General features: G+C 41.9%; 3 protein-coding genes across 15 annotated transcripts in view; 1 reads left to right on the top strand and 2 right to left on the bottom strand.

Moving 5' to 3' along the window:
* Positions 1-636: 636 nt before the first annotated feature.
* Positions 637-1590, bottom strand: ETFRF1 (electron transfer flavoprotein regulatory factor 1). Of its 5 annotated transcripts, none has more exons than XM_046943422.1 (4): positions 1562-1590; positions 1209-1332; positions 1029-1124; positions 637-923 (listed from the first exon to the last, which is right to left on the bottom strand). In XM_046943422.1, the coding sequence occupies exons 3-4, from the start codon at positions 1071-1073 to the stop codon at positions 708-710; spliced, it is 261 nt and encodes an 86-aa protein (XP_046799378.1). In that variant the 5' UTR covers positions 1074-1124; positions 1209-1332; positions 1562-1590; the 3' UTR covers positions 637-707.
* On the top strand, positions 1227-20707 carry DNAI7 (dynein axonemal intermediate chain 7). 6 transcript variants are annotated; one of them, XM_040705679.2, is made up of 16 exons: positions 1227-1687; positions 1835-1855; positions 4715-4796; positions 5759-5850; positions 6433-6534; positions 7020-7157; positions 11069-11215; positions 11810-11913; positions 12893-13172; positions 14833-14938; positions 16073-16239; positions 17206-17350; positions 18024-18238; positions 18952-19119; positions 19322-19435; positions 20369-20707. In XM_040705679.2, exons 1-16 carry the CDS (start codon positions 1685-1687, stop codon positions 20642-20644), a joined length of 2160 nt encoding a protein of 719 aa, XP_040561613.1. In that variant the 5' UTR covers positions 1227-1684; the 3' UTR covers positions 20645-20707. The 6 variants fall into 6 exon arrangements, with proteins under 6 accessions (XP_040561613.1, XP_046760241.1, XP_046760248.1 ...); XM_046904285.1 differs by lacking the exon at positions 4715-4796; XM_046904292.1 differs by lacking the exon at positions 11069-11215.
* Positions 20123-22346, bottom strand: part of IRAG2 (inositol 1,4,5-triphosphate receptor associated 2) — a 52005-nt gene continuing 49781 nt past the window's right edge. For all 4 annotated transcript variants that reach the window (NM_001348560.3, NM_001397988.1, NM_001397990.1 and 1 more), the window contains one exon: positions 20123-21345. In NM_001348560.3, coding sequence (NP_001335489.2) covers positions 21102-21345 — 244 coding nt within the window. In that variant the 3' untranslated portion in view covers positions 20123-21101. The remainder of the gene's footprint in view (positions 21346-22346) is intronic.

Below are 22346 nucleotides of genomic sequence, written 5' to 3'. Positions count from 1 at the left end.
GAGCCAAAGTTCACAAAGTTATCCATGGAGCCAACAGCCAGGGTCAACCTTCTCCTGCAGGGGAGAGGATCGACTTCTAACCTCTGGCTAAGGCAGTTACGCAGCATCAGAAATCAGCAGCTGCAGGAATTGTCTTTAGGGTCTGAGTACTTAAACCACTTCTGTTCCAGTCCATCCCCTTCCTGACCCACTGGTGTTCTTTGTATCACAGTAAGATGTCAGTCTGTTGATGTATGGCACGTTATGTAGATATAACCAAAATCTTTCAAAACTTAATATCCTTTTGAGAAGGTGCTCAGCTGTGGTGAAAAACATTCATTTAATGTGGAAGATTTTCAAACCCAGATTCCTCTTCTAACTGACAAGAGGTATGTAGCACCTCACATCAGCATTGCAATGCACAGCCGAACCAATACAGAAGCAGCGATGTGCTCAGCACATACAGGGAAACACCACATCACCACTGCTGCCTGCAGAATTATTCTCATACATGAGGTTACAGTTCAAGGAGGCCAAAAGAAGTTGAGAAAAAACTGTTACCTGAGTAATACAGACCCCAAATCTTTCCAACACCTCCTTAAGGGTAAACGAAGTCCCAGTTTGTATTCTAACCGAGGTGGAAGGATTTACTGTTCATTTCTTGTGAAGTTTCATTTCTTTTATTGACTGTTTATGGCTTTGTGTTGTTACAGGGAGGGTCGCAGCAGTTATTCTTTGTCATCGCTGTAGTAGCGCTTTTTCATAGCTCTGTATTTCCTGAGGAAGTACAAAGCCTCCAACTCTTTTATAACAAACTCTCCTCGGGCAATCAGCTGCTTAATTTTTTCAGGATCTTTCACATCTTTGTTTTTTAGAAAAGCTGCTTTCAACCGGCTTCTAAAGTAGTCTGCTCCTTTGGGATACTCCCTTCCAAGGTACAGCAGCTTGAAGGGGAAAAGAAAGAAAGATGTTTTTTCTTTTAGATAGGCTTCAAAATACAAGGGCTTTGTCTAGTTAAGGAAAGTTCTCGCGGCACTTCAGACACTTACATTTTTATAAAGGTTCAGTACTTCACCTCTTAAAGAACTGGCCATTGCACATGTCACTCAACTCTTAGTTCTTGTGCGTGGCAATGTTTAATTTACCTGAAGGATAACCAGCGCGACGTTAGCCTGTTACAGAAGCCAGCCTCCCTTCCCACACCTACTGCAGCTTCTCGCCAGACTCACCTCAGCGCCGCCCTAACCGCCCCCTCCCCCTCACCGCCCGTTTCCCGCCGGCTGCAGCTCTCTCCCGCGCGTGCTCCTCCTGCCACACGGGCACGGCCGCGCTGCCCGCTTACGTTTCCGTGGCCTGCGACAGAAACGCTTGCTGTCAAAGCGCTGTTAGTAGCGACACACCAATAAAGAAGCGTTAGTCATTAAGCGCGACGCTTTTTATTTCTATAAATCGGAGACAGCCCCAGCTCTCTGCCCGCCGGTTCGGGCGGTCCCTTTGGGGACAGCGCTCCGTCCCGTCCCTCTCAGGCCGCCCCCCGCCCCGCGAAAAGGAGAGAAGGGCACAAAGAAGGTCGCCGCCTCACCCACTCCGCGCCCCGCCGTAAAGCGCGCTGCTTTACGACGCGGCCGTCACGCGAGGCACTGCCCTTCCTCGCCACGGGCAGCCGGGAGCGCGCGGACCGTCGCCATGGCAACGCGTCGGCGCCATGGTGAGGGCGGGCGGGATGTGGATTGGCGCTGGGGGTAGCCGCGTTAGTTAGTGAAGGGGAAGGGAGGGGGCTTTTCTGATGATTTTTGTGCTCTGCGCCCCGTTCTCTGACCCTTCTTTTCCTTTGTTTTTGTCCCCAAACTTCTAGGGTCCGAAAAAGCAAAAAAAGGTAGGTGGAAGCGTGCTCTGGTCATCGCTTCGGGCCCCGCAGTGCTCACTGTGTGGTGCGCCAGGGCAGTTCTGTGCCCTGGGAACTCCGTGAGTACAGCGTCCTCGTGCTGAAACTGAAGAAAGAGTCCGTTACTTCTAGATTCAACACATCTAAAAACAGTATTTTAAGGCCTTTGTTTATTTTTTTGGTCACAATAAAGCTGTTGTGACAACGTTATCGTATGCAAATATGTTTAAAAACGAAAAGGTTCAGGCTCAGCCTGCCAGATGCATGTTGTGGGCACTGAGCTCACACCAGGTTTGAGCTTTCTGATAGCCTTTGTATCCCAAGTCACATCCATGCATTTATTTATCGCTGTGCAAACTGATGTGAATAGCTTTCCAACTAGTTATGCATGTCGCCTTCCCGGACTGAACCCTTGTAAGCACTTGTCTCTCACCAGTGGGGATGTACAGTCCTAATTTCGGTTCTCCAAAATGAAACATCCAGGGTAGATGCCTGAACTGATGATGCATCTTCTCCTCGCATTGCCATGTCTGCTGAACCCATGCACGCTCCCCATGCACGCTCCCTATGTTCTCTGTTTTGAAAACTCAAACACGTGTTCTTTGAATTTCTTTCACTTGCTTGTCAGCAGCAGAATGCTGTTGTTCAACCAGTGCACACGTACCCCACCTGATGCAAGTCATTCCTTTTCCTTCCCATCTTGTCTTTTGTCATCTGCAGCTTTGCTTTCAACCATAGCTTAGTCTGCTGACATTCCTTGTTTTCTCCAAATGCTGGAGTCTGTGCAGAATATGATTTTCTTCCCCTCACCTATACAAAAATAATAATAATAGCAATCCCAGCCCCACTCAGACAACACTGCGGGCTGTGAATTCATTTTGCAGTACAAAGTCAGCCTCCTTGTTTTCACAAGTTCTGTGAAGTTGATTTACTTCTCGGCCCATCCTTCCTTTTCATAGAATGACTTGGGTTGAAGAGGACCTTAAAGATCATCTTGTTCCATCATCTCTCATAGTAGTAGTCTCTTATTGTTTTGATTTGTGTGTGGTTTTCTTTGTTTGTGGTTACTGATGGTGTTGTATTGAGGCCTTGTCTTTGCAGCACCTACCTTCAGGAGCAGCACTCCTCCCCAGTGGCATTTCACCCATGTGGAAGCAAGCTGCACATTACCCATCCAGTGCTATTGCAGCACTAACTGCTAACAAATAATACTTGAAGTTGTAACATCTGCTTTCTTACCAGATCTACTTATTATTCAATTTCCAGAAAAAGGAATTTTTCTGTATTCAGGAAACCTAGCACAGAATTATATGAGGGCTGCTCCGAAAGTAATGCCTCCTGTTTTATCATTTTGGCCCACGACGTCAGGCAGATGTTGCTTGTATGGCAGCAGAAGTTAAACCTTCCTGTCAATATTCTATCACATTTTGTTGCCGTGTGACAGGTGGCAGCACAGGGACAGTTTGACAAAATGGTGTCTGACATGGAAGTGCATGTGAAGCAAAGGGATGGCACTGAATTTGTCCATGAAGAAAAAATGGCACCCACTGACATTCATCAGCACTTGGTGAATGTTTATGGAGACCAGCGGTGGATGTGAGCACAGAGAGGCAGTGTGTGGTGCATTTCAGCAGTGGCAGCTATGATGTGAAAGAGAAGCCACGTTCGGGATGGCCATACACAGCTGGCACACCATAAAACAAAGAGCATCTCCATTGGCTCATCTGCACAAATTGACAGAGTATGAAACCAAGGAACTGTGCACAGAGCTAAATATCTGCTTCAGTGTGTTGAAAACAATGGTGGCAGTGTTGAAATATTGCAGAGTTTGTGCCAGGTGGGTCCCACAAATGCTCACACAGTAACAGAAAGAACATTGTATGCAAGTTTGTCAGGACCTACTGAACTAATACAAGGCCAAAGATTACTGTTTCCTGGATCACATCATTACTGGTGACAACACGTGGTGTCACCACTACAAGCCAGAGTCAAAATTACAGTTAATGAAGTAGTGACAAGCGAATTGCCTGTTGAAGAAAAAGTTCAAGATGCAGCCCTTGGCAGGTAAAGTGATATGCACTGTCTTTTGGGATAGGAACGAGGTGATCCTTCTGGATTTCCTGGAATGTGGTCAAACCATTGACTCTGACCACTGCATCAATCACAACACTGACTAAGCTGAAGGTTCGAACTTCCAGAGTCAGGACAGAGAAGAAGACAACCTTTCTTTTGCAATGTGATAATGCCAGGCACCATAGCAGTTGGAAGGCTGTGGAGTACACCGCCTATCTTGGCTGGACTGTCCTAACGTACCCACCATATAGTCTGGATTTGGTTCCTTCTGACTTTATCTGTTCAGGCCAATGAAAGATGGATTGTTTGGGCAACATTTCCCTAGCAGCAATGCCATCACAGCAGCTGTGAAACAGTGGGTCTCCTCTGCTGGTGCAGATTTTTTACGAGCACAGCGTGCAGCTCTTGTTCATCGCTGGTGAAAATGCATAGCTAATGGTAGGGACTGTGTTGAAGAAGTGTAGCTGAGAATTTGCTGTATCAAACAGTGTTATTGTGGTCTTTGTATCTATTGTAGTTTCCATGGAAATATATGGGAGGCAATGCTTTCAGAGCAACCTATAGCTGTAAAAGCATGCATTACACCATGAAAACAAGAAGAAAAATGGATTTGGGTGTATAATGACATTCTGGAGGCTTCAATGACTGAGTAGGAAGTCTAAAATCTTTATTCAGGGTTCACATTAGATGGGCAGAATTATAGAGGGTCAGTACCTTCCCAGATGTATTAAAATAATACTGACATTTGGTTTCTTTTAATTTATTGCAAACATTAAGTCCGGTGGAAAAAACAAAGTTGGCAAAGCTGAAAAACTGAGGTTACAGAAAGAAGAGGAGGAAAGGAGGCTGCAAGAGGAAGGTACCGTGCACTTCATTTACAAGGAATGTGATGGCACAAATCATTTGTTTTAATTAAACAGAAAAGAGTAACCTGCTGAGCTGCAGTGCACTGATGTTAACATTGTATTTCAAAAAATGCATTTCTCTTCTTTTGTGTGGGTCAAATGCTGTGTTACCTCTTACTGCCTCCCACATCTCACTTTCCTGTTAGAGCCATGCTTTTTCCTGTAACTTCTGCTTGGAGCCCGGGGATGAGAGTGTCAGGAAGAATTAGAATTTTTCCCTCTCTCTTACATTTTGGAATATTCTCAGTGGGATGGAAATGCGGTGTTCTGTGGTTTTCTTCTCTCAATCCTCATTATCAGTAGGAAAGAGGAATTCTCTGAAAAGGCTTTTTTTTTTCCCAGAGAAGGCTGACAGGGTATGCCTATTGCCAGGAGCTAGCTGGGTGTCTGCTACCCCTTTGCTATCCCCGTGGCAGTTAAAGCTGTGATCAGAGTCGCTCATCCTAAGGAGAACTGACAGCCATTGAGACACGCCTAAAAACTCCTCTATTTCATTGAATAAATATCTATAAGATGGAATTTCCATCAAAGGATGTAGGAAAGGAGAAGAGTAGCTGGGGACTGAGCCACCCAGGTGGTTTCACAACAGGCATTAGATTAAGATCCTGGGCCTACTCAAGCTGTAGGGAAGGGAAGAGGGCACACCTGTTGTTGTTTCTGAGGGGAAAAGGGGAGCCTGCTGATCCCTTTCTGCACTTCCTTTGTCATGGGCTGATTGGGGTAGTGCTGTAGCAGTGGGTTTTAGTACTGTAATTCAAATGAGTTCATCGAGTCTCACTTGGAAGATTTCTGGGTAATATCAGATATGTTGCTTCTTATTATACTTGTTTTGTCGTTGCAGCTAATAAGAAAATAATGTGTCTGGTTCTAATAAGCAAAATGTAATGGTGCTCTTGATGTATTTCCCAAACTTCAGAGGAGGCCCGACTGCAAGCTGAACAAGAAGAAGCAGCTAGACTTGAAAAGGAGAGGATTGAACGGGAGCGTATGAAAAAGCTTGAGGCAAAAGTTAGTTCATAGGCAATAGTGACTGTAAAATGCTAATTCCATTTCTAAACTTGTGACAAGGTCTGTAAAACATTAGCAATTTAATGTGAGAATGAAAAGGAATTTCCTTAGGTTGTTAGTGCTGGGAAGCAAGGAAATTTTCTAGCATCACTAGATCAAAATCACAAAAGCAAGCCGCTGAAAACTGGGAAGGTGCAGACCAGTTATAATTTCCTTTATAAAAGGAAAGGAAAAAAACCCACAAAACATCTTGCACTCTTTTTTCAACATATGCTTACATTTAATATCAGCCCTTATTAGAGGTAGTTCTCGGATGATGATGATGTGAAAACTGTTGGTGTGTAAGGATAACAGTCATATGACACGTTTGTCATACGGCTCAGCTACTAGCGTGATGACAATAACATATTGCTATCTACTGCAACCTTACAAATTGAATCCTTCTTAAAAAAAGCAACGTTTGGATTTGTTTAAATAATAGCTCACTCGAACATTCTGAATTATATTCTTTGATACCAATTGCTTGTAAGAAGGAAAATAAAATGTTTAATTCCTCTGCTTGGCATACAAATATTTTATCAGGATCAAGAACGAAGGGAAGATGAACTAGCCGAACTTAATTCACTGCAAGAGAAGTTTGTGTGTGCACAAAGGTGGAAAACAGAATATAGAGCTTATACAAAGGTAAGCTTTCAAGATCTGCCCACTGTCATAGAGTTCAGACAACACAGAGGCTTTAGGCTATGTCTGTGTTATTGGACCTAGGAATACTTCCATTTCTTGAATTCAGGTATGTGCAATGGCTGCATCTCAAGTTCCATCTCAAGGTAGGAATTTGTCCTGCTCACTCTCCTTTTTATACCTTGTTGTATATGGAAAAGAAACGTGGCAGTGAGGAGGCTGTATGGGTGATTAGGGCCCCATAACTTACGCCAGCAGTAAGAACAGTGTTAGTGAAGCAGAAGTATCTTAACACATAGATGTGAAAGTAAGCCTTTTCTATCTGGCATAATGATGATGGTAGTACAGGTAGCATTACAGACTTGTTTAGACACAGGTGTGAATGTATCACTAAATACATTTGTCTTTCAGAATCCTTCTTGTCATAACTGTGAAAGTCATTTGCACCACGTGCCCGTATCTGCTTTTCTTTTATACTTTTTCTGTAGTGGGAGCACTATATTGCTTGTGATGGAAGTCCTGACCCAACTGTACTGCAGGAAATAAATACTTTCATGAACTTATGGCGTGAAGATCAAAATGAGGACATTCAGTTTGTGATGGAGAAGGGAGAACAGGTGCTAAATGTAAGTGTTAAATATAAGTGATATTCTTGAAAGATCACTAAACATATCCTTAATGCTGCTCACCAGTACCCTATCCCCCCCTTTTTTTCCCAAAGATTGAAATCAGATATAACCTTCGGCTTCCTTTTTTCCTCACTTAATTTTTTTTTCTTACTAATTACAAATTTATTGTTAAATATAAAGAAGACTATTGACTTTAAACACGCTGTGTATTTAAGGGACTTCTGTGTAATGTTTCTACGCTGAGCTTTTCCATCTTCCATGCTATCTACATTTTAAAAAGTCTTGAGCCAGAATGTATCAGCTCATGCTGTGGATGGATGCTTCAATGGGCAACGGTCTGTCCATTGTATGGAGGCTGTTATCACACTTATAGCCAGTAAAGTGTTGTGTAAGAGCTAGGCTTCCCAAAATGCACAGCCAACCATTGATGGGTTCCGAGGCAATTCTAAACAATCTGTGGCTGATCTGTAAATTTTGGGTTTTGTTTTGATTGATGCTAACTTCACAGTGTTCTTCTGCAAGTTAAATGGTGTCTTATAGAAATAGGGGGTGAAAGTTGCTTGTGTAATACAACTTCTGCTGGACTGCTTTTGTTCTACATGTTAAACTTCCCTTCCTGCAATGCTTGCTGGGTGCTAACATTTTCATCTGCCACATACGTATTGCCTTCTTCCGAGCCAGCAGGGAATATGCTAGGCCTTTCCAAGAACACCAACAGCTAACTCTCTGCAGGTATTCAAGGCCAGGCTGGATGGGGCCTGGGGTAGCCTGACCTTGTGGGCAGCAAACCTGACCACAGCTGGGGGCTTGGAACTGGGTGGGCTTTAATGCCCCTTCCAACCCAAGCCGTTCTGTGATTCTATGGTTCTGTGAATGCTATAGATTTCTCTCTTACAGTGCAACCCAAGCAGAATGCACAGCAGTTGCTCACTTCCATTCCTTCTCTCCTACTGCCACATCTTTCCCTTGACATACTTCTTGCTCACTCCTCTGTGTTTCCCATCCAACACTGAAGAGTTACAGCTCCTTCACGTCCTGCAAAAGTAACCTTACCCTACCCTGTAAGATCAGTGGAGTATTATATGACACTGAAATACAGGCATTTTCATTTTGCCCCCAGTGGAAGTCAAGGTGATGCCAGAGAGCGTCAAAAGACTGGCTATCTTCTCATGGTGCAAAACATTTCATAGAATCATAGAATGGTTTGGGTTGGAAGGGACCTTTAAGGTCATCTAGTTCCAACCCCCTGCTATAGGCAGGGACACCTCCCTCTAGACCAAGTTGCTCAAAGCCCCATCCAGCCTGGCCTTGAGTGCTTCCAGGGAGGGACCATTCAGAACCTCACTGCGCAACCTGTTCCAGTGTCTCAGCACCCTCACAGTAAAGAATTTCTTCCTAATCTCTAGTCTAAATCTACCCTTACAGTTTAAAGCCATTTCCCCTTATCCTGTCACTACGTGCCCTTATAAAAAGTCCCTCTCCAGCTTTCCTGGAGGCCCCCTTCAGGTACTGGCAGGATTCTATAAGGTCTCCTTGCAGCTTTCCCTTCTTCAGGCTGGAGAGCCCTAGCTGATCATCTTTGTTGCCCTCCTCTGGATGTGCTCCAACAGCTCCATGTCTTTCTTGTGTTGGGGACTCCCAACACAATTTGAGCATTTCTTTCCTGCTCTATACTTGTTTCTGGAGAAAAATTCTCAGGGCTGTGAGAAGCTGTAGATCAGCAGTTCCTAACTGATAGGGACCGAGTGAAAGGTGAAATCTAAAGACAGTGGCAATACTAGTTACAAACCTGCTGTTTTGCTACACCTTCAGTGAGTGGTAGCACTGCAGTGCCTCTGGTTAAGAGAGAAAACAGTCTGGCAAATCTGGAAGGGAGGCATGGAATAAAATCTGATTGTCTTTCTCAGTGCTGCAGATCTGGGAGAGCACAGGGAAGAGAAGAGTGGTATGTAAGATGCCTTTGTAGTGATAGCTCTCCTTTGCTTTGCATGATGTTTCTCCTCCTTGCCAGACAAGCGGTGCTGCTTCCCCGTTCAGGTGAGGTATGCAGAGACAACAGGAGTGCTGCTATTCGAGGGGGCTGCAGATGGATGATGCACTGTTTCTCAGCCTTTGACTGAATAGCTGTGGCACAGAGCTGTGCAACGGCAGCACTGCAGGAATGAAATGAATAGGGACAGGAGAGGCAGTGCTCTAGATCTCTGGGTATGGGGCTGGGTGGAGAGAAAGGGAAGCTTCAGAGGTATGGGAGGCTGCGGAGCATCAGGGGCCAGGGCCAGGGGAGGGAGGGCAGGAAGCAGAGATGGTAAGGCTTGGAGGAAAAGACAATGGCACTTGGGACAGGCACGTGGGATAGGAGCCACTGAATGAGTTTCACATCTAGCTGCTGTGTGTGACTTTTGGCTGTAGTCCGATTGAACCAAGTCTGGCACAAGCAATGATCCACTTGGTTTTTGGATCAATATGTTACTGTTCAAATTCAGTATTTTTCATGGTCCAGCATGCACATCAGTTTTCAGTGAGCTGTTCACTAGTGTTTCATAGACCTCAAAATGTTGACAGCCCACTGTAGTAAGCCTTTCTGTCTCTTCCTGATGATTGCTTCATTTCTGTGGGGGTTAATTTTTATTTAACACCCTCTCCCTCTTCATTATATACATTTTCATTTTGTAATTCTAATGGTAGTGAAAAGGCATTCCAAATACAGAAGCATTATAAAGTTTTCCTTAGTTATCCATGGTCAGCTTGAAATATAGCTGTTTTACAGATGTTGTCATCTACTTGATCCACTGTCATTTTCTTTCTGAAGGTAGTTTTAAAAAGCTAGTACTCCTGGTCATTTGACTGTTACCATTCATCTGCTCTGAAGTTATGAGCTTTGCCATGAGGACCCCTAAACTCACCAGTTTTTCTTCTCTCTCTGAATATAGGACGTTGTCTATGTTAGGTACCATACAGCATTTTGGGTGTGTTTCTTGAAGTGTTTCATAGCATCAGTTAATAGCAAGTATGATCTGCTTACCACATCATTCATAGCTGACAGCAGCTCCTGAAGATTGTCATTAAGCAGAACAGATTAGTTAATATTTCCAGTTAGAGTTAATATTTCACTGTGACAGCTGTTGAGCAAGAAACAGGTCATATAGATAAAGTGAAGCAAGTTATTCCTCTCTCTGTGCAGCATCTGTTAACATGAATAGGTGTAATTTGTGGATGGGGAGTCAATAGTAATAACAATTCCATCAAGAGCTTTGAAATTTAGTTTTACTAGACAGTGTGTTAATAAGTGCAATGCCTTTTTTTCCTGTGATAGATCAGTGTCTTTAAAACTTCAGCCAAATAGGAATTTTTTAATCTTACACACTCATTTAAAAATTCAGATGTTGGCATGTATTGGAAGACAACAATGTTACCATGGAGTCCCAAACTTCACACTAAGGATTATTCGGAGAATGAAAGCATAATTGCTGTATGTCTCAGTGTTATACATTTTCTAGATTTCATAGCTGAGATTATTGATGCAGAAAATACGTTTCAAAAACAGGTCTGTAAGCTTTTCATTAAAACCAATTTTTGGCCAACGAGTGTCTTTGAAGACGTGACAAACTGGTTCAACGTGTGGTCTGTTTTGTAAGCTAAAATTTCACAGTCTCCATGTTGAGGAATGAAGGTCTTGGGCTGGAGGGATGAAGGAAGGCAGACTTGACTTGGAGTTTCCAGCATTTTGCATGGTTGCCTCTCTATGCTGGTTTAGTACAATCTCTATGCATATGATAAATTATCTTTGCAACAGAGATATGTCTGGATGCAAAAGAAGCAAGCCTGCCTCAGTTTTTATGACAGAACAGCCAGTATGGTAGGATTGGTGGCAAAACAGAGATGCTTTGCTCACATATGATGTCTTCTAGTTAATTGAGAAGCTGCAGTTTCTTTTGCTGGATGTGCCACCAAGTGAGATAACAGAAAAAGAAACAGCTCAATACCAGGAAACGATTCTGGAATTGGAGAATCTTCTTCATCAGAAGTACAATGAAGCAACAGAACACCTGCTTAAAGTAAGATTTACTGCTTCCAAGTTGTAACACATGCAATGCACGAACGTTTTCCTTCAAGTTTTTTTTTCTGTGATGGTTGTTCTTGGTGTTTTGTTGTTTTTTTTTTTTCTTATATTGTGACACAAACCACATATAGAACAGATACCAGACCTCAAATCTTCTGAAAATCTTTAGCGTTACATTGGAAATTGCTACCATTAAGGCATTTGATATTCCATTACTGCGATCATAGGAGATGTTGGAAGCAAAGGGCACAATTTGTTTCCTTTTGTCTCTGTGAGTTGAATTAGAAGTTGACTGACTGCACAAACATTTGCAAATGTGAAAAGCGGGTCATCAGTTTTGACAAAAAATAGCATCTGTGCAGTAAGTGGCACAGGACTGCTTTGGTAGTCAGTAAACACTGAATTTATAACCTCGCATTTTTCAGTACGTAAATAAAACTTAGCCAAGCTTGGGCTGCTGTCATTTTGGCTCCTGTGTGTCTTTTCTTTTCTTTTTCTTTTTTTGGAATTTACTCCACTGTAGATTTAAGTAAGTCCAAGTAATAGAAGTAAGAAGAGAATGTGATCTCATCTGCTTTCTTCTTTGTAGTCTGCTATTATGTACGAAGATTCTGACACCGGAAATATGCAGACAGTCATAAAGGATAAAAATGTTACTTTCTGCATTTGGGCCAATCTGAAGAAGAAAGTAAGGTACAGCATGCTGAAATTCTTCATTTACTTTGAGACTTGGCTTTGTCTAACCAAGTCAAGTGTTCCAAGAATCAGTTTCTTGTAATTGTTTTTGTGTTGAATAAGATTTATTCTACTGCCTTCCAGCTTCCTAAGCTGTCTCAGTTTCTTACAAAGTGGTGTATGATGCTTTGCACTCAGCTCTCAGTAATGATTAAAGAAGATAGAACCTGGGCTGGGAATATCCTCCACAGTCGGTTCTGAATTTAAGATTTTTTATTAGCCTGCCATTTAACTGATACATTTTTCAAAACAAGTTCTGAAACCTTTTTTTTTTTAGCAGACTTCCCACTCCCAGTCAGAAAGTAGGAGATTTGGTAAATGGTCTTTGCCTTGACTGAGGACCTGCTGCTGTAAGCACTGCTAGAGTAGCTGCAAGGCTGGGTCCTGAGCAGAGTCAGACTGATTGGCAGCAAGTGTCCATTGGAGTTTGTGTCTGCCATGGTTGTCTGCCTGTGCTGCTCTCAGCCTGACTCCTGCACTGTCACAAGGATTGGTGGGTGTGTTGTGCTGCTGCTGATCAGAATTGTCTGTATGTCTTTGGATTTCATATGGAAGATGCTGAGACTGAAGTCACGCAGACAGCAGTGATTTCACCTGTATAGGACTTTGCCCATTAAATTAGTCTGCTTTAGCAGAAATGTCCTGTGTAGAACAGCTGCCATCTGATTCAGCCGCACTGTCTTCCTATTGGGACCATTGCTTTTTGGCAACTCCTGATCCCCCTAATGACTTCACAGGTTTTCTGGAGGAGCATACAGACAGCTGTCAGTACAGGACAGGAGGTGCAGTGTGACACCCATTTCTTACACTGTGCCGTGTGGCAATAGAGAATTTAGGTGATTTTTAGTGTAGAACATCAATAATAGTCATGTGTAAGTGTAAAAATAACTGCTGCCAATCTTTCTAGGGAACTAATTTTTCTTTAACTTATGTACAGATTCAAGAATCATGTCTTTTGTGACACACATCATGGATTTGATCTTCCAAAGTCGCTGGCTGTGAGCAGCATTGCTGTTCGCATATTGCACACCCACTACGACCACGTATCTCCACTTTGGCTGCAGTGTCAGAGAGTGCCAAGATTGGAAGTCTTAGATAGCCAAGAGTTAACTCAGCATTCACAAGACAATGCAGGAGAACCGGAAGAAGAGGAAAAGGAAGCCAAAGAGGAGCCCAACGTGACTGCTGAAGAAGAAACGCTTCCTGATGAGAGAAATGTAGGTAAATTAACTCACAAAAGGATGTTCTACAGCACTGTTCCCACTGGAGACCCAGCTGCTGCATGATTGCTTCTTAATGTGTCCCGTACCCAAGAGAACAACTTCCTTAAACTTCTAAGGTTAAAGACAACTTGTGTTAACACTGTGCCATGAATCTTCTGAGGGTGTAGAAAAGTGAATGACCAAAGACTGTCCTAAAAATGGTGGAAGGGGAAGTTTTGACAGGACGTAGCACTTGTTGTCTGTTGGCATGCATGAGCTGGCATTTGGTTGGCATTTTAAGAGCAGGATCAAGCAGTGATGATTATTAGGCACTGTTGTAAGGCATTTGCTGCAGACTGTGATGCATATCAAGACGAATATATTCTGCATCCCATAAATTGGCAGCCCCGTAAAATAACTGCAAGAATGCAATAGTAGGAAAATCAAAAGAATGCAAAATAGGATTCGAAGCTCACTGGGGCTTGGTTGTGCAGTCTACCTGCTCAGTTCCTGTATGTTGATGCTTTTGCCGCTAGAGGGCTGTCAAAATCTGTTTCTGGCTGCTGGATACTCTTTGCAGTCTTCAGTGAAGTGTGATGGCTTTTGGTGTTGTGGGGTTTCTTGTTTTTGTTTTGTTATTGGGATTGGGTTTTCCACTTTTGGTATCATCTGTGACCTCCAGATAAGTGACTTGACCAGTGCCTGAAATCCCATTTTTCTTGCTTTTCTGTATGACAAGCCTTGCCCATTCGCAGTTTTCACCTATGTTTTTCAGTCCTACTTACAATTTCATTGCTTCTATTTTTTTTTTTTTCCTTGGTCTTATTCTCTTTCTCTCTTTTTTGTGCATTATCATGTTCTCTCTGAAGCCTCCACTTCTCTCAGCCACTGCAGTCACTCCTCCTGTCTGGCTCAGCCTTCAGCTCCCTCACGTTTATGTGGGTAGCACCTTCTCCCCTCTCAGCCCAGGTCAGGAGGTGTGTGTTCTTCCTGCTCCCAGGCAGGCACATGGTGGCACACAGGAGGTGCCTGTGCCTCCACATGTATGGTGTGTGTGCTGAACTGTTATTGCTTATTGCTGTGCTTCCAGAAAAGTCAGCTATGCAGGGGTGAAATCATATCTGGATTGGAAATTTGGCTGGAAACCTAAACTGGTTTTTTGAAAATAGATAACAGTATGAGAAAGGGAGTAAGCATCATAGGCAAGGCACGGACTGAGACTGGATGCTGAGGTTCTGGCAGAATTATCACTGTGGCTTTGGACTGAACATTGTGTTCAGTTTTCTTTGTGGCATTTTTTTAGCTGTAAAGTCAGCATAAATGTAAGTTTTGAGGGCACACACTGCTATTAAAAAGATTGGATGCTTGACTAAATACTGGAGGTGGATTAAAAGCTGAAGGTGGAGTTTGCAATTGAAACAATTATTTTATGATGTTTATCTCTATTTACACATTACATTCTAAAATTGAGGGGTGCCTTTAATCAAAATTATTTTTCCCAGGTAGGTAAAAAGGATTTCTCCTAAAACCTTGACCCTGTAGCAAGATCAGTGCAAATACTGCTGCAGGAGTGGAGCTGCACTCTTTCTCCTTGGGCCACTGTTTTAGAGGAAGTGATACTCTCTTGTTTATTATGTGTCTTTGTCTAATTAAAACTCTTTTGCTTTTAATATAGAGTGCTATTTCATTTAGAGGAAATACAAATAGCATAGCTGATACAAATGAGGTGACAGAAGAGGAAACTGAGAAGAAATCAGAAAACTTGGAGGTAACACCAGAAGGTATTGTGTTAGCTCTTCTTTGCAACACTATGGCATTGCTTATTCTAAATGTCTTGTTGACAATATGGAAGGATGGTGATACAAATCTCCACTGGAATAGAACAGTCTCTAACTACGCTGCTGTCTTGCTATCGGCAGTCTTGTTGACATTTCTGTTAATGATTGCTAAAGACAGGGAGAAAACTGGACAAATAGGCAAATGGCAAATAGGCAAACCCACACAGCCACTTTTGGGAGGAGTCTGAAAGGACACTACTAAGTTACCACAAATCCACTGACAACAGGCAGCCAAGGGAGGAGAGAGGAAAATAGGAGTGGGCAACAGTGAAAACAGCAAGAACTTTTGCAGGTTATTGTCTGCATTTAACTTAGTTGTACCAATGTTAAGAAGTTAATTTAGCTTGGAAAAAATTAATAGCTTTGTTTAAGCATGATTGTATATTTTATGGTAACATTCTTTCTTCTTCTGCAGCATCTGGTACAATGATTTGTGTTTGGTTTTTTTTTTTTAAATACCTTTTTCTGGGCATTTTTTGTCCATGATATCAATGCTGATTTTATTTTTTTTAGTTAATTGAGAAAAACTTGAATTTATTCATCTGTTATACATAGAAAAATATTATGAATTACTTTTTCTAAAAATTTTGTTTCACTTAAGTGCCTTTTGTTTTCCTCAAATACCATCCGCCTTTCACCTTCAGCACACGGCCTGTAGTTGCGTTGTATTTTTTTGATTTCCCTTATTTGTTATCCTGCCAATACAATCCTCCCAAACTTGGCCAGAATTCCCTGTCTTGTACACCTGTGAAACACTTCTGTGATTAGCAATGCAGCTGGTTTCTGTCACTGGAACCGTGTTCCTGCAGCTTGAGTTGACTACAGAGTGTGAGTAGAGATTAATCTTCAGAGTGCTCAGTACTAAAACACAAGAAATGCTTTTCATGGTCCAGCAGTCCTCTGTTTCAATCAGCTGTTAATGGGTATGTGGTGCACCAGTAGGTGGAGCTGAAATGCCACAGAAGGGGAAGCACTTCAAGCACCTGACTGTGCAAATGCAACAAATAATAGAAGCATGAAATGTCAGTGGCTTAGTTTAAGCACCACGATAACTCACTTTGCTTGGTTATTATGTAGTTCAAATTCCACAGATGGAGGAAAAGACCAGTGAAGAAGAGGAGATGATAACTGATGAAAGCACTGTTGATTTGCAACAATTTGTCCCCGTGGGTGGTGTGTACCGCATCGATGGACTGCAACTTCCACCTCAGGTCCAGCAAATCAACAGCTGGTGTGTGGTGGAGGTAAGTGAGGAAACATTGCATCTCATGCAGAGCCATTCCTCAGAGCTGGCACCAGAGCATGCACACAGTTGATACACGTGTTGATCTCTTGAACAATTAACTGAAGTTCCAAAATTGAAAACATCATTTGTCAACTAGACTGGGCCAATTTTTGCAGCAGCTGAGGTAAACAAATGTGCATACAGTAAGATGTCTACTTGATCCCTGCTCACCAGCACAGCTAACACCGATAACTTAAACTGTGCTGGAAAATGCTCTTAGGAAGTAAAAGAAAATGGAAAGAATATTTAGCATATTCACTTTTAGACTCCATAAGATGTTTGTGATCAAATGGCCACAAATGGTCAATGTGTCTTTTTTCTCCCACATACAGACCCTGGCTCAGAGTTTTTATTGTGAAGATGAAAACAAGAAGTGAAATGCACATACAGGCTAAAGAAAGCAGGACTGGGGGCAGATTGGTGGAGCTCCCACGTCTCTCATTCACATTTGACTTCTTTCATTCCTTTTGACACTGTGCAGACAGACAGAAGTTGCCTCAGCTTTTGCCTTTTAGCTGCTCTTTGTTTTGGAGACTTGAGGTCTGTTACATACCTTCACTTAGCACATAGCACTGCCCGAAAGGGCCAGCAGAGCACATGAAGGGTGAATACCAGGGGGCCTTTGAACCCTCCTACTGCTTCTACCCCTGTAGCTCCAATGAAGGGAAATGCACTGCAGCAGAATTTGTACCAAATGCTCCATTAGGCTGTTTCACATTAATGCTCATTAAAAGTCTAGCAAAATACTTTAGGAGGAGGATGTAATACGGAAAAATATTTGCTGGAGATCTGCAATATTGCACACCATTTATACTAGTAAATTTTAAATTGTATATGTTACAAAAATCTACAGGGCTTCAGTCAATTCAGGCTATTTCCTTTTCTGATAAAACACTTTGTCTGTTCTCTTCCTATTTTGTCAAAGTTACTCGATGGTGGCTTGGAGGCATACCCATATCCCCCACAAGAGTCTGAAGATACCCCACATCCACCAATACAGATAACACTTGGACTTCCTGACAGTGTGATCTACTGGAAGGAACCAATGATAGCCCGGTGGGATCCTGCAGGTACCAACTTGAAATAAATCCATTTTGTTTGGCTAATGGAATTTCTGCCTGAGTTTGAATATTTTAGAAAACTATCTAAATGTAAAAGCCAGCTCTGAACTAAGAAATGCTTTAAAGATTTCAGTTCACAGAGTCATCTTTTACGTGGTTCTGTTTTGCTTCTGCACTGTGTGTAGTCAAGGACTGCTCGAGGCTTTTGATGAACCTGCACTATTTAATGTGGTAGCAGAATACCTCTATAGCCCAAATCAAGTTGTGCTAGGATGAAGCCATAAAAAGTCCCCTTTGAGCCAAATTAATGCCTCCTATACAGTCATGTTACTTCAAAATTTTGAAGTTAAGAACAAATGTGATATTCAGTTATTAAAATCTGACTTCACAGAAGTAGGCAGAAACTATTAAGGTAGTTTAATGACTGAAGTTACTGTTGAAAATAAGGTTGGAGACTGCTGTTACTATATCAAAAGCAATACTTACATTAGTATATGTTGTTCTTTGGAGTTTAAGGAGAATATTCAATGCCAGGATTAGTCCAATTTTGTACCTATTAAACTAAAACTTTTTGCCCTAAAATATTAGGCACAAAGTAAAGAGAATTAATTTATCTCAGCTCACTCTGAATATAAGGAGCTTTACGTGTACATCTTTTTCTTTTTGCCTCTCTTTTGTAAAGGCAAACAGTGGAGAACAGATGGCATCAGCAACATAACATATGAAACACAGGAGGGAAACATCACTTTTGAGATAGATGCCTTTTATACAATAGCATTTCTCCAGGACATTCATCTCAACATGCCATATCAGGCATGGGAATTGCGACCCACCAGTACAGATGAAGCAGTATTTGTAATTACTGCAGTCTTTGCAGAAGTTCAGATACAAATTAAGGTACTGTATTTGTATACAGTAGTTATTAGTTATAGTTATTTAGTATAAAAGACTTACTTATAGGCTTTTTTTTTGAAAATAAATATAGAATTATCATGTCCCTAGTTAAGAACTATATGTGCTTCTACAAGAAGAACTTGAATTTCAGTCCTTCTCTGTTGAAAATAAAAAAAGATTCTCCTCATTTCCAAGCATTAATTCAACCAAAATTACAGGTGACAAATTATTTTTGGTGAATTGGTCAGAAGAAAGCATCTGTTGTGCAACATTCCAATAAAGTTCTTTGATACTGATACTACTTTGCTGAAGTCAAAACTGCTCCACCAGCATTGAAAAATTGCTTCTCTCCCCTCCAAAGTATGCCAAGAGAAATAAAAACATTTCAAGCAACCTATGTTTTATGCTGCTCATTCCTTCCAAAGGTTCAAATTATGTGCAATTATCCATATTCCTGTTGACATATAAATTGGTTAAAATTGTCTGTTACTGAAAAGTCAGTGTGATTCTAAGTATGGGGCAGTAAACCACTGTAATACCTGAAAATCTGCAGCAAAGTGGCTTTCTGCAAGATGTGCGAATTAAGATCTAAAGATCAGGGTGGTATCTAATGTAGGCAGTATCCAGAATAGCCAGGAGGCAATAAATAGTTGATGTCTGAAGCAGAAAAACACCTTTTTTCACCAGTAAAATGCTTTCATTGGTTTACGCAACAGGGTAATCAATGTATGCTGGCTGCAGTGGTGGTGGAAGAGAAGAATGTGCTTTCCCATTTGATAGGAAAATGGATGTGCCCAGTCACCTTAAGAAGAGCTTTGAAGAAGTGTGGTCTGAATATTTTCCCAGAAGAGTATTCTTACAAATATGTCTGTGTGAACCAAAAGGTGCGTGCGAGTGGTTTTGCCTTTTTTTTTCCCCCCTTCCACCTCTTCTTTATGTAGGCACTTTCTTGTAGCAAGCTGTATAGAGTCAGCAGGCAGAGTTGTGAGTGGCAGCTTAGCCAAGTGTCTGCTTAAAGAAAGCTTTTTCTTACCTTTTTATGGCAGAAAATGATGCATATTTTCTAACTGTACTTTTGCATTACAGGCTCCCATAACAGAATTTAGGGCATATCGACAAATAGCCCTGGTTGCATCTGCTTTTGCTTTTGGCTGGAGCAAATGGAATCTGGAATCAGGTCAAGATCAAGTAGTGTTCAAGGTTTGTAGCTTTAGACCAAATTTCCAGGGACAAACCAGTACAGAAACATACCACACAAAAGCACAGATGGTGGAAGTTGTTTCTGTCTCAGTCTTCAAGCCCTGACCTGATCTATATACATAGAACATCAGTTCTAAGATTTCAGGTTGGCTATTTAGGGTAAAAAACAGACAGATGAGCACATCTGTGTTCAGTAGAGCTTCAGAGCCTGCTTCTCTCCTGCTTCACAACTCCTGCATTTGTGAGGAGCTGTAGTGGTACAATTCTCAACAAAGGCACTTGCTAATGTGCTAAGATGTACGGCTGACATAAGTGAGCTATTGAGGCTTTAGCTGAGGCTAGGAGACACAGGTAGATGCTGATTTTTCATACAGCAACCGATAAGAAGGTCCTTTGAATTACCATCCAATTACCACCTGGAAGCTGCTTCTTAGCTTCATGGGTGTTTTCATTTGTCCTGTACTGTAGAGAAGGGAACATGCAACTCGACTTGTTTCCTCGCTGAATGGCACGTGGTCAAAACTTCTCCCAGAGAGAGAAATACCTCAATTTCTGGCTGTAGCTATAGAACATAGTGTTGAAATGCTGAGAAGCTCTCCCACCCTTGAGTTAGTATTCGTATGACTGTCACATGCCTTTAAGCCCACTACTTAATCTAAGCAGAACTGAAATACACGATGCCCATTGCAGCTAGCTATTCTTTATGCATGAGTCAGAACAGCAAGAAAGGCAGTGACCAATACTTGCAGTTTACAGAGGCAAATGATGGAATAAGTTGGTGTTGATGTTACTTTACACAGTCATTTAGGTAAGGACCTAATGTTACACATTAAGTGTTCAAAGAAACACTGATTTTCTGTAGTAAACTGAAACACATGCTAGAATTAGTCCTCTGTCAGCTTTATCTTACAGCCCATTCTTTTCCTGCACCAGGTAAGTGAGCATCTTAAAGCAGATTTTGTCAAAGATGAAGACTGGTCTCTTTACATGTTTAATGGTCAGAGAGCACAGAAGCTCAAGATCACTGAAGCCAGTGAAGCTTTTTCAATGGAACTAGAAGAAGATACTGAATTTCACTCCACACTCTACCACATGCTGAAAGACTTTGCCAGCAAAGAAGCAATTGATAAAGTGAATACAGCTAACTTCCTCTTTGTTGATGCTGTCTATCAGCTGCTCCTCGCTACGAGAGTTTTAATGTACTCTTAAATACTTCATGCTTTCATTTAAAACTTTATTATCAAAAACTTTCAATAAAGTCACATTTCAAGTCTTCAGTCTTTTCCTATTCAAACTATTGGAACAGCTTTAAATGACTAAAATGTAACCATCACATTTTTGTTAAAATAAGTTACTTATTCTCTTGTGGCTGGACCATTTAGTTGTATTTATTGTGAGCTGTGTTCAAAATCACTACCTGTTTTATTCTAAACCTGAATAGAACTAAGACCCCCCCCTCCCCCCAAAGTTACTTGAAAAGTTAACTTTTGCCAGAATGAGAAGAAAAAAGTATTTTTCAAGTCATGAAAAAACAAAAAACACAAAAAACCCTCAAAAACACCCACAACCCAAACCATGACCTTAAATATATTACCTATCTCAGTGAAGCTTCTCATACTGTCAGCTAGAACTCAGAAGTGTAACTTTACACAGGTCCAAACCTTGGTTATACTGGGGGCGGCCCATTGTGCTGAAGTCCTGTATATGGCCACAACAGTTGCTGTAGTGAAGTCCAGGAGTCCCCTGTTCCTACAGGTGCTGCATCTGCTGGTCGCTGAAGAGACAGCCCAGTGAGGAAGCTTGTAAAAGCAGCAAGCAGTACCAGGATGGACACGGAAACCCACAGAGTTTTGTTAGCGTTGGAAAAGGAAGTCTTGAAATGAGATGCCCACGATGACACTAAATTGCACCTGCAGAATACAGTAAGTCATGTAATGGCTCCTTCCATTCTTCAGAACTCCTCTCCCAACCCCCATCCTTAAAAAAGGGCACCAACCAAAAGCACCCACAAACCAGAAAATAACAACTCACCAAGACAGTAAACCAAGATCTGAACAAGCACATACATCATTAACTATCACAGGTGACAGACAAGGATTCTGTTGCATTGGGAGCTTTGCACAGCGCTGCTGACGTTTTGCAGATCAGTAAGTTTTTGATACAGTATTTAGGTGACACACCTGACCCATAAGCCCACTTCAGGCAGCCACTTGCTCCATTCCACCTATTTCTGAGGAGGATTCACAAATGCTGCCTCGCAGATTGTGAAGAACTCATTTTGCTTGTAGAAAAACTCTGAAAGTATCTCAGTGCATTTCACTGTCTTCTACAGCTTTGGTACCTCCCATGAAATTAGGGAGTAGTCTTTTCTCACCTGCTGGCCATGTCTCAATGCTCTCATGAATTGGGAACCTCTATTCTTTGTCCAACATTAAGAATGTATATATATTTGTTCTTGCTATCTTCTCAGTTCTACTAGCTAGCATGTAATTGTCTTGCCCTTGACCAGGAATGCTCAAAGTGTAGGTTTAGCTTAGGATATTCATGCAGTTTTTCCCCGTAGAGAGCACATGATTCCTTTCCTGTAGGGCAGGAGTTTAAATTTAGGGGCTTTGAGAGGATTCTTCTTGAGGACAGCCCTCTTTGACCTGTGAGACCCAGAGAAATTAGCTGCAATAATCTAGACTTGGTGCTCGTAACTGCTCATCTCTCAGCTTGTGCCAAAACTGCTGCTAAGTGTTGCACAGGCCTCAATTAAAAAAATAACCCACGGTGGGTTTTTCTTGTTTGTGTTTTTAAAATGAGAGTAGCTGCTGCATGCCCCAGTACTCAGAGCTCAGCTACAAATACAGGCATAGAACAGTAAATCAAAGTAGGATTGCAGCATGAAGCTCCCATCCATCTCCCCATT

This window comes from Gallus gallus, chromosome 1 (assembly GCF_016699485.2).
Source record: "Gallus gallus isolate bGalGal1 chromosome 1, bGalGal1.mat.broiler.GRCg7b, whole genome shotgun sequence".
NCBI lineage: Eukaryota > Metazoa > Chordata > Aves > Galliformes > Phasianidae > Gallus > Gallus gallus.
This window is presented reverse-complemented; position numbering and strand designations above follow the sequence as displayed.